General features: G+C 44.4%; 1 protein-coding gene across 2 annotated transcripts in view; it reads right to left on the bottom strand.

The window, feature by feature from the left end:
* LOC112262195 (peroxidasin) overlaps nt 1-14283 on the bottom strand; it is an 80074-nt gene that overhangs the window by 42685 nt on the left and 23106 nt on the right. Inside the window, exons 3-6 of one of the 2 annotated variants that reach the window (XM_042330113.1) lie at nt 13143-13214; nt 5548-5619; nt 3057-3128; nt 449-520 (exon numbers count right to left, since the gene is read on the bottom strand). In XM_042330113.1, coding sequence (XP_042186047.1) covers nt 449-520; nt 3057-3128; nt 5548-5619; nt 13143-13214 — 288 coding nt within the window. The remainder of the gene's footprint in view (nt 1-448; nt 521-3056; nt 3129-5547; nt 5620-13142; nt 13215-14283) is intronic. The other variant, XM_042330114.1, reaches the window with a different exon arrangement.

Here is a 14283-nt window from a genome sequence, read left to right as displayed (position 1 = left end):
CTGATCCTAATGTACTGCCTGTCCGCTGATCCTAATAAACTGCCTGTCCGCTGATCCTAATAAACTGCCTGTCCACTGATCCTAATGAACTGCCTGTCCGCTGATCCTAATGTCCGCTCTCTCACAGCCAAAGCCAAGGATGTTCAAATCTTACCTTGGGAGGTCCAAAGTACCGCTTTTTTTCTGTTCTGCTTGATAATTCATTGCACCCAACCGGTGTCATGGGTTTAAATCAGTCCATGATTGGAGGGGAAGATAAAAAAAGCAATGGAATTGGCTTCGTGGTCCAGATTTTAATTTGATGGGCCTAGACAGAGAGGTGTACTGTCGAAACACGGCTCGTATTCTCCCCCGACACCTCTGTGTAATGGAAGTCAAATGTTGGTGGATAAGCATTCTCAGACAACACAATAGCTGCCCTGTGCATGCACCTTGTCAGTGAACTTACAGTCTCTTCATGGACTGGAGATGGGAGAAGGTCCCCAGCACGAGATGGGTAATTCTGTTGTTGTGCAAAAACCTGCAGGAGAAAAAGAGAGAGGGACAGACACAGATAATCAGATAAAGTCATAGATAATTATAGACTTCATGCTGTGTGTAATGTGTACATCTGACAGACTGTTGAGTAGGTTGACAGGGGTTGAGCTCTAAAGGGATTGATCTCTATGCATCATGCCTATAGCTACAGCATGTCACACTGTCAACAAGCACATAAGGTTAGTGACTCATGAGTAATGTGTATATTTACTATGGATTACTTGAGCTTACTACTTTGACATTACTTCTAAACATTACTTACAGCATCAGACCCTTTGATGTAGGCCCGCAGGCTCATATTGGGAGCCATATGTTTTTTGGAAGACGGTAATTTGACGATTTTATATCATCATTATTTTGATCTGGGTTAAGAAATATGATCAGTTTACTACACATGACACATGATCAAGGCTCCCGTCCATGACCCCTTCCTTCACAACCATGCAACGATCTTACAGGAAGATTACATTCTGGATCGAAAACTGATGACAGATAAATTAATAAATAAAGCTATGTTTATGGAAACATTTTCCCCAAACAACGCCAACAAACCTCCATATTTTTTTTAGATTTTTTAAATACCCCCTTTTCTCCCCAATTTCGTGGTATCCAATTGTTAGTAATTACTATCTTGTCTCATCGCTACAACTCCCATACGGGCTCAGGAGAGACAAAGGTCGAAAGCCCTCCGAAACACAACCTAACCAAGCACTGCTTCTTTAACAGCGCGCCTCCAACCCGGAAGCCAGCCACACCAATGTGTCGGAGGAAACACCTTGCACCTGGCTACCTTGGTTAGCGCACACTGCGTCCAGCCCGCCACAGGAGTCGCTAGTGCGCGATGAGACAAGGATATCCCTACCGGCCAAACCCTCCCTAACCCGGACGACGCTAGGCCAATTGTGTGTCACCCCACGGACCTCCCGGTCGCAGCCGGCTGCGACAGAGCCTGGGCACGAACCCAGGGTCTCTGGTGGCCCAGCTAGCGCTGCGATGCAGTGCCCTAGACCACTGCACCAACTGGGAGGCCCTCACCTCCATATTTGTTAGCAATCACCATAAATCAAAAGAAACAACAAGATGTTTTCCTTCTTATTCTTTTCTTTAATCCACAGGAAATAGACTTCTCTTGTCCATGAACTAGCGAGACTGGGCAATCTGTTTTCATGGAGATCTTCCCCTACAAACGTTCCAGAATCAGTGCACCTGGGAATTCCTTCCCCTTTTCCATCCGTGTGCAGGCGGCTCCTCTCCCTCTCTGGGGAGGGTTGGGAACGTGTGTGGCAGGATTCCAGGTGTAGCCAATAAACACGGAGAGAAGGAGGAATTCAGCTCTGGCGTGAAAGCTTGAAAACAGAGGCCAGCCGGCCGGTCAGCCAGCCATCCATCCAGCCAGCCAGCCAGCCATCCAGCCATCCAGCCAGCCAGCCAGCCAGCCATCCATCCAGCCATCCATCCAGCCATCCATCCAGCCATCCATCCAGCCATCCATATGGCAGAAGGTCCAGGTCCAGTGGGGTTGCAAGAGTCTGACACAGTTCACTGAATGTCAACACTCACTCTATTCATCCACTGAATCTACTGCTACTTCAATAATACAGTTGTTTTATTTCATTTGTCCCCTCATAGTGTTCCTTTATTTCTCGTAAATTCCCCTTATGTTGTGTCATGAGAGTTGATATCTCTCCAGACACACGGCACAGGTGTTATCAGTGGACCCTCTGGCCCTGTAGGGTAACCAGCTGACCTGGGCTCTCAACTTCTGTCCTACACAGCACATAGAGGTCTGATAAGTCGGTGGAGAACACACACGCACACAGACCTCTGAAGTCGTAACAGGTTGTGGGTCCTTTCAGAATACCTATGAGAAGGACCCTGAGTTTTTCCTGAACATATGTCAGGAATCTGAGTTTGAACGGTTGGGAGGAGTACCAGACAGACGGCAGAGTGAGGGCTCTGGGAAAATACAGCCAAACACATGCGCTGGGCACATTTATCCCTGTCCAGTCTGTCCTCATGGCTAATTTACCCGTAACAGACAAACAGCTTTAAAAATGGCCCAATAGACCTCAAGAGACTTGTTGAGGAGATTAGCTGTCCTGATGGAGGACGAAGGCATCTCAGAACATTGAAAGGTCATCCAACGGTTGTACTGCTTTGAAAAGCCCCACTTAAAGTCCAGCAGTCATGATAAACACATATGGCTCTGTCAGTTGGGAACAGTGCATTCTATTCCCAGTACATTATGTAGTCTATTTCGTGGGGTTTAAAGTATATTTACCAGCATGTGAACGATGTAAAGTCTGTTCTGCACTCAGTGCCCTCTGAAATAAGTCAGCTCAGGTAGAAGACTGACGGTGACAACACGTACAAGCCACAACAAATCATTATATCATTTGGAGAGTTGTCCTATTGTTTGTTTAAGATGCATCACTTGGTGATGCATCTTAAATAGAGTGAAAGGAGAAGATTGGTATAATAGAGTATAATAGAGTGAAAGGAGAAGATAGTGGACTTACAGGCGTTCAAGCTTTGGGAGTTGGGTGAAGGATTCCGGTTCTAAGGACTCAATGTTGTTGAAGTGCAGGTACCTGGAAGAGAAAAGATCATTGCCACAGCACAGTATCACCAGATTAGGATGAATCATAACTCAGAACTAATGGCAAGAAACAGCAAGGTTAGACAAATGAAATATGAACTCCAATTACGCACTGAACAGTAACTTTTAGGTTCAGCGACATATTTGCTTATTAAACAGACAAAGCAACAGTCAAAGCAAGCAAATGTTGAGCCAAGCTGCACTCATCAGCAATAACAGACATGATGACGATCTTGTGCAATAGTGGATATAGCACAACATCCACTTACTACACTATAGGTAAGACAGGTAGCCTAGCGCTTAAGAGCATTGGGCCAGTAACTGAAAGGTCACTGGTTCGAATCCCCAAATAGGCTAAGTGAAAGATCTGTCGTGAGGCACTTGACCCTAATTGCTCCTGTAAGTTGCTCTGCATAAGAGCGTCTGCCACATGACTCATATGTAAAATAAATGCATTAAGACTTTGGCACAGCACACAAGCTTTACTAATAGAGGCCTCAGTTTGACACAGCCGAGGATCTTTGTGAAGGATGTCTGGTTGATATCCAACCTAAGATTTCCTGCATCTGTCTAAAAGAGATAGATTTAGGGTGTTGTCTTCTCTCATCAGAGAGTAGCGGTGTTAAGGCTGGCCAGGGGACGGTCCAAGGACAACACGACACTGGACAGCCAAGAGGAATTACACAGACAACCATATTTAATCTCTGAAAGAGAGGAAGAGAGAAAACTTGGCAACAGACGTATAGCCCTGTAATCACAGCCAGTTGATGTATGTGAGTCACAAACCAGTGATTTAACAACATCAAATGTAAACATGTCTAACCTGACAGTAAAAGCACAGTGCAATAGAACAAAGCGTTACAAGACTTATTGTGACAAGGAACTATTGTTGATATATGTTGAAGAGGAGCAGCAACGTGCTTACTGTACATTTCTACTCATGTTCTGTATTCTCTTGGGCATTAAGTTACTTTCTAGGCATGTTTGAATTTAACATATTCAACAACAAGCCAAAATGCTAGTAAAATCCTCTCATTTAAATAGCAGGGGAACGAAGGACATTAAATCCGAGACTGGCGGTACTTTAAAGAAATGTTTATTCCCTCCCAACCTAACCTACGGCTTGAATAGCATATCTGAAGACCAACAGAAGAGCAGAGGGCCAATAAAGTGGTTCAGAACTTATCACCCACACATAAGACCCTTCATTACTGTATCAAAACTCAAACCAGCTGCAGGGCAAAGAGCCTGGACTTTGATTTGGTTTTGCTTCATGAATAGTCATTTGTTCAGTGGCTATGCATGTGGTTATGGAGGGACAAACAGCCACGAGGCCTTTCCCTAGGATCAACCACCACCATCGGCTGTAAGGGGGAAGATACATGTTAGCCATTTTTCTTTTGGTGTAGTTTAGACACAAACGGCAAGTTTGCAAGTTTAAACCTGATGAGCTGACAAGGTATAAATCTGTCGTTCTGCCCCTGAACAGACAGTTAACCCACTGTTCCTAGGCCGTCATTGAAAATAAGAACTTGTTCTTATCTGACTTGTCTAGTTAAATAAAGGTAAAATAAATAAAAAATAAACATATTCAAGTCATTAAGATGACATGCAATTTGGTAAAGGTGTTATAATGATAGCTTAAGGTCACATTTATATAGATTTTGGGCCACCCTTTCTCATGCTGATACTGAAAGTATGTCTCACAAGCACATGTAATAACAACATGGTGACCTCTACCACTCTGCTTGGGAAATGCGTGGGGGACCTCTATGAAATAACAGAACTAGCGCATAATACAACTAGATTGACAAACGCAACTAAGGTCAAAAGTGAGACAAGTAGTCAGTGTACAGTAGTCCCCACAGAGGATGTAAGACACACAAAGAAGGGCAAGCTGTGCATGGGGCAAGCAGGAGCTGGATCTGTAGTCTGAAGCATGTGAAGCCAAGGCCTGCTTGAGTCTGCATCTGCTTAGCTACAGTACGGCTGGGGTAAGGCAGGGCAGGGGAGGGGCAGAGCAGGGGAGGGTCAGGACAGGGGCAAGGCAGGCACAGGGCAGGGCAGGAGCAAGGCAGTGGCAGGAGAGGGGCAGGGCAGGGCAGGACAGAGGCAGGGCTGGTGTAGGGCTGGGGATCTCATGCTCTACCTTTATGCATTAGGACCGAGTGACACACATCCATTGTCGTGACAATGAGACATGCTACTCATGCAGGGGTTCATAAGGTCAGCGCAACATACAAGGGTGAGTGTATACACGGCATGCAATAGTGGCTGCATGACAGTGGTGGCTTGGGGGGTCGCAAGGAGGACGTTTGGACAGACGGACAGATCAGATATGAAGGTGCAGAGGGGAAGGGGAGGAAGAGGTTGAGTAGGAGGAAGAGGAGGACGAGGAGGTGGTCACTTACAGTTGCTCTAGAGAGACAAGTCCCTTAAATGCTTGTCTGTCAATTGATTGGATTTCATTCTTGTACAAATAGCTGAAAGGAAAAATGATCAGTAACATTAGTCAAACACACAGCGGATCAAATTAATTCTCTCTAGTTCCTAAGAAAATGACAGAATGTCTTAGCTCAATAGTTACCGTATGACAGTAAAACCAACTTAATGGGATCAATATTTTAAAAACTCTGTTTTCACAATACATTAACAACAGCTACAGTATATCACTGCACAGCTGCACCTTTACCTAGATGACAAATGTAAAGCAGCTGATGCACAATGTGCAGAGCTGAGCAAAATGTGAGTAATGTTTGAAAAGCACTTCATAAATAAAGTTATTGTTGTTTGTTACCAAAAGAGACGCACAGCTCAAATCACAAAGATGGTCAATGTTGTCAATGTCAATACATAAAAATAAAATGCTCATCATAACTTGCATAACATACATGTACAAAAATACATCACAAAAAGAAAAGTGTGTATGGAAACAAGTCTGAACAGAATATACAGTATGACAGAGGGTCGCTGGGTTCCTCAAAGTTCATTGACATCTTCCAAAAAATATAACTGGAACACTGTAATGTTCCAGAACATTGAAAGAAAATCATCACATGACATGTCTGTGTTTTCCCTCCCTCTAACATGACAGAGAGATGTGACAATAGAATAGCAATGGCTTAGGGCAATCTTCCCTTTCATCCTCTACTCATCTCCAGTTCCTTTACATTGATGGGTAGTTGATGAGAGATTCACATGCTCTCAGCAAATATGACGCAATGTGGGCCTCTGGAAAAATAAACAGCTCCGCTTACTCCATCTTCCTCTATCAGGGCTCTCACGTCACTCAGAGAGCATATTTTCCTTACTAAACGTTACATGTCAACAAGGATCATGAGGCAAGTTGAACATACATATTGTCAAAGAGTGTTCAACTGAGTAGGCCTACAGTTATTGGTGAGACTAAAAGAATCATGCAGCTCCACAGCCAAAGCACTGTGGACTTGTTGCTGTAACACTACGGAGTCTAGCTCAATGTTTAGCTTATCTTGGTTTACAGGGAGCGTGTGTGGAGAGCTTCAAGTTCCTCGGTGTTCATATCACTAAGGACCTATCATGGTGCAAACACACCCACACAGTCATGAAGAAGGCACGACAACGCCTCTTCCCCCTCAGGAGGCTGAAAAGACTTGGCCTGGGTCCTCAGATCCTCTAAAAGTTCTACAGCTGCATCATTGTGAGTATCTTGACTGGCTGCATCACCACTGATATAGCAGCTGCTTGACATCCGACTGTAAGGCGCTACAGAGGGTAGTGCATACCAGAGGAGGCTGGTGGGGGGAACTATAGGAGGACAGGCTCATTGTAATGACTGGAATGTAATAAGTGGAACGGTATCAAACATACAGTACCATTCAAAAGTTTGGACGAACCTAGTCATTCAAGGGATTTTCTTTATTTTTACTCGTCTACATTGTAGAATAATAGTGAAGACATCAGAACTATGAAATAACACATATGGAATCATGTTTTAACCAAAAAAGTGTTAAACAAATCAAAATATATTTTATATTTGAGGTTCTTCAAAGTAGCCACCCTTTGCCTTGTGGAATTGCAGATAAGTGGGAGTGGAGTTGCTGGGCAGGGGATAGGATGATGGTCAAAGATAAAAGTTTTAAAAAATAAAACATAACAAAAAATGAGTTTGAATGACTCTGACGGTTAGTGTTGTTACAGCTAATGCCAATTTGCCTGAGATTGATGCCGTGCTGGTGTTTGTACACATGCATATACGCACACTCATTCAAATGTACACGTGCACATACATGGACACACACACATGTAAATAGTGCCATACATGCACTCAGACATATTCCGTTGGCCTTGCTGTTAGGATTTTTGTTGTCCTTGATGTCTTTTGTTTTTTTGCATTGTTGTTTTCTGTTTTCCTTTGTCTTTCTCTTTAGTTGATTTTGTTGGTGGTTGGTGCATGGGGGGATATTCGGGATGGGGAATGGATTTTTTCTCCATATTTTTTCTGGGGGTGGACTGTGGGGGGTATCTTGGAGGGCTGGTGGCCTGGCGGTTGGGAGCTTGGGCCGGTGGCTGATGGATCGCTGGTTCGGGTCCCTGTTTTTGACCTGGGAGATCTGTCGACATGCCCTTGAGCAGGTCGTTGACCCTGGTTGCGTCTGCGTTTATATTGTATACTGCAAGTATATTGTATGTTTTAAATATTCAATAAACAATAAATAATACAAAAGAAAGGTTCAGAAGAGACTGCATGAATCCAATTGCTGCAAAGAAACCATTACTAAAGGACAGCAATAATAAGAAGAGACTTAATTTGGCCCGAAAAAAATATGAGCAATGGACATTAGACGAGTGGAAGTCTGTCCTTTGGTCTGATGAGTCCAAATTTGAGATTTTTGCTTCCAGCCGCCGTGTCTTTGTGAGCCGCAGAGTAGGTGAATGGATCATCTCCGCATGTGTGATTCCCACCATGAAGCATGGAGGAGGAGGTGGAATTGTGTGGGGGTGCTTTGCTGGTGACAGTGTTGGTGATTTATTTAGAATTCAAGGCACACTTAACAAGCCTGGCTACCACAGCATTCTGCACCGAAACACCATCCCATCTGGTTTGTGCTTAGTGGGACTATCATTTGTTTTTCAACAGGACAATGTCCCAACACACCTCCAGGGTGTGTAAGGGCTATTTGACCAAGAAGGAGGGTGATAGAGTGCTGCATCAGATGACCTGGCCTCCACAATCACCGACCTCAACCCATTTGAGATGGTTTGGGATGAGTTGGACCGCAGAGTGAAGGAAAAGCAGCCAACAAGTGCTCAGCATATGTGGGAAGTCCTTAAAGACTGTTTAGAAAACATCCCAGGTGAAGCTGGTTGAGAGAATGCCAAGAGTGTGCAAGGCTGTCATCAAGGCAAAGGGTGGCTACTTTGAACCTCAAATATAAAATATAATTTGATTTGTTTAACACTTTTTTGGTTAAAACATGATTCCATATGTGTTATTTCATAGTTCTGATGTCTTCACTATTATTCTACAATGTAGAAAATAGTACAAATAAAGAAAAACCCTTGAATGAGTAGGTGTTCTAAAACTTTTGACTGGTACTGTATGTAAATCATGTTTGACTCCAACCCATTTCTCCCACCAGCCTCCTCTGGTGCTTAAGAACTTGCACATCCCTGGGGCTGAGCTCCCTGCCAATCTGGACCTCTATACCAGGCGGTGTCAGAGGAAGGCCTTAAAAAATGTCAAAGACTCAAGCCACCCAAGTCATAGACTGTTCTCTCTGCTACCACACCAGAGCGCCAAGTCTGGGACCAAACGTCTCCTGAATAGGGTCTACCTCCAAGTCACAAAACTGCTGAACAGTTAATCTAATGGCTACCCGGACTATTTGCATTGACCTCCTTTCCATTGCTTTGACTCTCTTGCACTGGACTTGACCCACCCACCCATGCACACACACAAACACAAACACACACTACATATGCTCACACACACAAAACTTACACTCACATGCATTCTGATGTCAAAGATACACACACACACACACACACACACACACACACACACACACACACACAAACACACACAGACACAAACACACACTACATATGCTCACACACACAAACACACACAGACACAAACACACTACATATGCTCACACACACACACACACACACACACACACACACACACACACACACACACACACACACACACACACACACACACACACACACACACACACACACACACACAGCCTTTCACACTCTTTACATACCCCGCTGCAACTCTATGATATATCCCGACTGCCTAGTCACTTCCCCCCTACGTACTACATGTACACATCACCTAAACTACCTCATACCCCTACACAGTGACTCTGTACTGGTATTCCCTGTATAAAGCCTCGTTATTGTTATTTTATTGTTACTATTTCCTTTTTTAGCAAATTTCTCTTACTTTTTAACTCTGCATTGTTGGGAAAGGACTCGCAGGTAAGAATTTCACGATAAGGTCTACACTTGTTGTATTTGTCGCATGTGGCGAATATAATTTGATTTGATTCGACTTGATTTGTGTGTGAGAGATTGTGCTGAGGCCTGGAAGTGTGGGGTCTGCGTGGGAAACCGGATGGATTGGGAAGCTGTGGGGTCAACTCTCAAGGGGAAGAATACTGAGATCTCTTGCTTGAATAACCCCAAAGCTTCTGTGACCTCGTACTCACACAGTTCAATGAGAACTCAACTGACCCGCCATTTTGTAGAAAAAGAGGAGGAAGGTTAGCTGCTAAGGTACACAATAGTACATTTTGGTAGACAGAAGCTGCTATGGTACACAATAGTACATTTTGGTAGACAGAAGCTGCTAAGGTACACAATAGTACATTTTGGTAGACAGAAGCTGCTAAGGTACACAATAGTACATTTTGGTAGACAGAAGCTGCTAGTACATAGTACATTTTGGTAGACAGAAGCTGCTAAGGTACACAATAGTACATTTTAGTAGACAGAAGCTGCTAAGGTACACAATAGTACATTTTGGTAGACAGAAGCTGCTAAGGTACACAATAGTACATTTTGGTAGACAGAAGCTGCTAAGGTACACAATAGTACATTTTGTAGACAGAAGCTGCTAAGGTACACAAAGTACATTTTGGTAGACAGAAGCTGCTAAGGTACACAATAGTACATTTTGGTAGACAGAAGCTGCTAAGGTACACAATAGTACATTTTGGTAGACAGAAGCTGCTAAGGTACACAATAGTACATTTTGGTAGACAGAAGCTGCTAAGGTACACAATAGTACATTTTGGTAGACAGAAGCTGCTAAGGTACACAATAGTACATTTTGGTAGACAGAAGCTGCTAAGGTACACAATAGTACATTTTGGTAGACAGAAGCTGCTAAGGTACACAATAGTACATGTTGGTAGACAGAAGCTGCTAAGTAACACAATAGTACATTTTGGTAGACAGATGCTGCTAAGGTACACAATAGTACATTTTGGTAGACAGAAGCTGCTAAGGTACACAATAGTACATTTTGGTAGACAGAAGGTTCTCTTTGGTAAAAGAGAAATTGGTCATCAAATATAATGAATTAAAATGCCTTTATTTGTTCAATGGAAACAAAGTGAAAAGATTTCCGCCATTTTACTCTGACTGTACACCCACACACGTGTTGTGAAACAGAAGGAGATAGACATTACTCCTCACCGCCAATTACAAAATACTGAGAAGAACCCAAGGCCTGTGAAGTAATCTATGTTCTTGACCATCTAATGACATTTCTAACTATGCAACCTGACAAAATGCCAGCCTAAAACTCAATCAGAGCTCCACAGAACAAGAACAAAAACAACAGCAACAGAAACCACAACAAACCACAACAGGATATGTGGATTTAGATAAGATATCAGTAGGGCCCTGAATACCTCCTGACCATGTGAAGAAACTCAGAGCCCTGGTTAGGCTATAGCCTAAAGATCACATATGGGGGAAAGGAGGTGTGATAGACTCGTGTCCTTCTAGGGGGTGTACTTGTATATCAAGTTGCCTCACGCTACAGTAATAGGAGATAGGCTCCTGGTTCCCATGAGCCGTTCCGGCTGGTACAAGCCAAGACTACCTACTTCTAGATCAAATCAGATGGTCAGAAAAATACTTCTTGCAATAGTCATCATTACCATGAACCATATTCCAGTAACACTAGACCCATTGACCGAGAGCTAACCCTTAAAGGGTCTGTACAGACTTCTGTCAGGTCATACAGTGGAGGGGGCTTTACTAGGGACCAAGCAAAAGAGGTACTATCTCCCAGGTTATAAGGGCAGGGTGAGAGGGGCCGGGGTGGGAGGACAATCCCCCAGGATATGGGTGCAGGGTGAGCGGGGCCGGGGGGGGACAATCCCCCAGGATATGGGTGCAGGGTGAGAGGGGCCATGGGGGGGAAGAGGGACTATCCCCCAGGATATGGGTGCAGTGTGAGAGGGGTCAGGCGGGGGAAGAGGGACAATCCCCCAGGAAATGGGTGCAGGGTGAGAGGGGCCATGGTGGGGGGGAAGAGGGACAATCCCCCAGGATATGGGTGTGCAGGGTGAGAGGGGCCAGGGGAGGAAGAGGGACAATCCCCCAGGATATGGGTGAAGGGTGAGAGGGGCCAGGGGGAAGAGGGACAATCCCCAGGATATGGGTGCAGGGTGAGAGGGGCAGGGGGTGAGAGGGATAATCCCCGAGGATATGGGTGCAGGGTGAGAGGGGCAGGGGTGAGGAAGAGGGTCAATTCCCCAGGATATGGGTGCAGGGTGAGAGGGGAGGAAGAGGGACAATCCCCCAGGATATGGGTGCAGGGTGAGAGGGGCAGGGCTGAAGGGCTGGATCAGTGTGCTGGCCTCAGATTAACTCTGGTGAAAAGGGACAGGGCATTCTAATTAAAACTAACTAAGTCACAGGAGTCACCCACACTACAGCATGCAGAGAGGAGAGGGATGTCTGTGTGTGTATATGTGTGGGTATGTGTGTGTGACTGACACATACCCAGCTTTCCCGTCCTCCTCTACAGTAGTTGACGAGCTAGCATCAGAAACGTTGTTTGTCTGACATGTTTGAGGTGACTCAGCAGAACTGTGACCATCATATTATCTACAAAAAAATTACTTTACAAAACAGATGGTACCGATGGTAGTTTTGGACATGCTATGCATGCATTCTACAGTATTTTAAATATAAGTATCTACTATACACACACCAAAGTAGGCCCTGACCTCATTAGTCTGTCTCAAGTTATTCTCATGAATGTATCCATCATCAGGTATGAGTAAAGACAAAGAAGTGATCCACAGAACAACCAACCAAAAACGTCAGCCTGGTGAGCTGCAGGTCTGAGTTATCTAACCCAGGGCCAAGTAGAAGAGGAGAGAAGGTTCATTGAGGGGAATGCAGGGGGTATGTGAGACTGAGTAGGTGGGGAGACTAGAGAGCCAGACATTTCAGGCATATGTACCGTATGTGAATGTAAACACAGACATAGCTGCCTGTCACCACAACTGACAGGCGCTGGGGTTATAATAGGCAGTGACTCACAAACACAAGGACTAAACCATACTGCAGCAACCCAAGGCTATGTGCTGCCTGCCTGCTGCTCAAGCCTACCTCTGTTCTCCTCATTGCCTCCAGGTCACCACGCGCAGACAGATAAGTTCACAGGATTAGATAATGGGGTTCTTTTTTTGTCTTACTTCATTTCCTGTACCACACTGACACACTTTTTTCTGTTCTGACTAAGCCGTCTAGCAATGTCCAGTTTACAGCCACAGAGTGTGTTTGTGTTCTGTTTCCAGACACAAGCCCGAGACAGGGTTAGCCATGCTTTATCATCAGCCGACAAGGCGAAGAGTGAAACTTCAACTTCAACCTTTAACCTATTGAGCCTGTCCGAGCAAAATGTCACTGTTTCAATGAAACCAGTCCATCTGTGACTTGACATCCAGAAGAGAATAACATTGACATAAAAGGCATAACAACTCACAGATATTTTAGGTTTTCCAGGTCTTCAAAGGCTCCTCTGGGGATCCGTCTGATGTGGTTGTTGTTGAGGAGGCTGTAAAGTCAAGAGAATGGCCATTAATAAAGATCTCCCAGTGGACTATCAGACTTACACAAAGTGAATCTGTGCAGACTCGTAGATACTAATTTAAAGTGGTCCATGCTGGCATATTGCTGTGTCATGATCTAATGCTAGGCCAATGCCAGTCTAAACACAGTTCAACTTTCAGAGTACATAGTATATGTGAGATCCTTCATCCTTGCCACATTACACTGTCGCTATTCTATGAAGCATTTGGTTTGATTCCTACACACGGTCACAATTTGTTTTACATTTCTAATGGCTTTCAGGTCCATGGGGTATAATCTGGACAAGGATCAATAATGTCTGTCATAGATTTTCTGCAACATAGCAAAATCTTGAGTTGGTGATCCCTTAACTCAATGCCACAGAAACTGCCATTAATGCAAAGAAATACGTTTTGGAAAATAATATGATATGTATAAGCAGAACATTACTTGGGCCAAACATGCCTCCTAAGTCCTCACCTAGCTCTTTTTTCTGAAAACATTTGGCCTTTCTACTTTCCGACATGGAACCCAAAATGGTTCTACCTGGAATCTAAAGGGTTCTACTTGGAAGCTAAAAGGGTTTTCCTAGGGGGACAGCCAAAGAACCCCTTTGGAACCTTTTTTTCTAAGTGTAGGTACAGTCTGTCAGAGGCCAAGCAGAAAAAGACAGGCAGCAGGCCCCTAGCTGCAGTCTTTCCTTCACATATGAGCCAGACATCTATTTCTGTCTGCCTGAGACACTAATATTGAACTGTCTCCCAGCAGGCTTCAGAAACTATGCTATTCTTCAGTCTGTAAGACAGAGGTTAAAGCCGTGAAATATGGAACTCCACAGACTACATGGCTAGCAGGTGGTCTGCTACTGTAGGAACATCTCATCTGAGCTTTCTCTGCTTTGACATTACCTTCCCTACCCTTCATATTCAGAGGCACTAGGCTCATTGGCTGATTCCTGACACATGGCTGGCTGTAGACTAGCAGGCTGGCAGGGCTGACACAAGGCTGGCTGTAGACTAGCAGGCTGGCAGGGCTGACACAAGGCTGGCTGTAGA

This window comes from Oncorhynchus tshawytscha, linkage group LG11 (genome assembly GCF_018296145.1).
Source record: "Oncorhynchus tshawytscha isolate Ot180627B linkage group LG11, Otsh_v2.0, whole genome shotgun sequence".
Taxonomy (NCBI): domain Eukaryota; kingdom Metazoa; phylum Chordata; class Actinopteri; order Salmoniformes; family Salmonidae; genus Oncorhynchus; species Oncorhynchus tshawytscha.
This window is presented reverse-complemented; position numbering and strand designations above follow the sequence as displayed.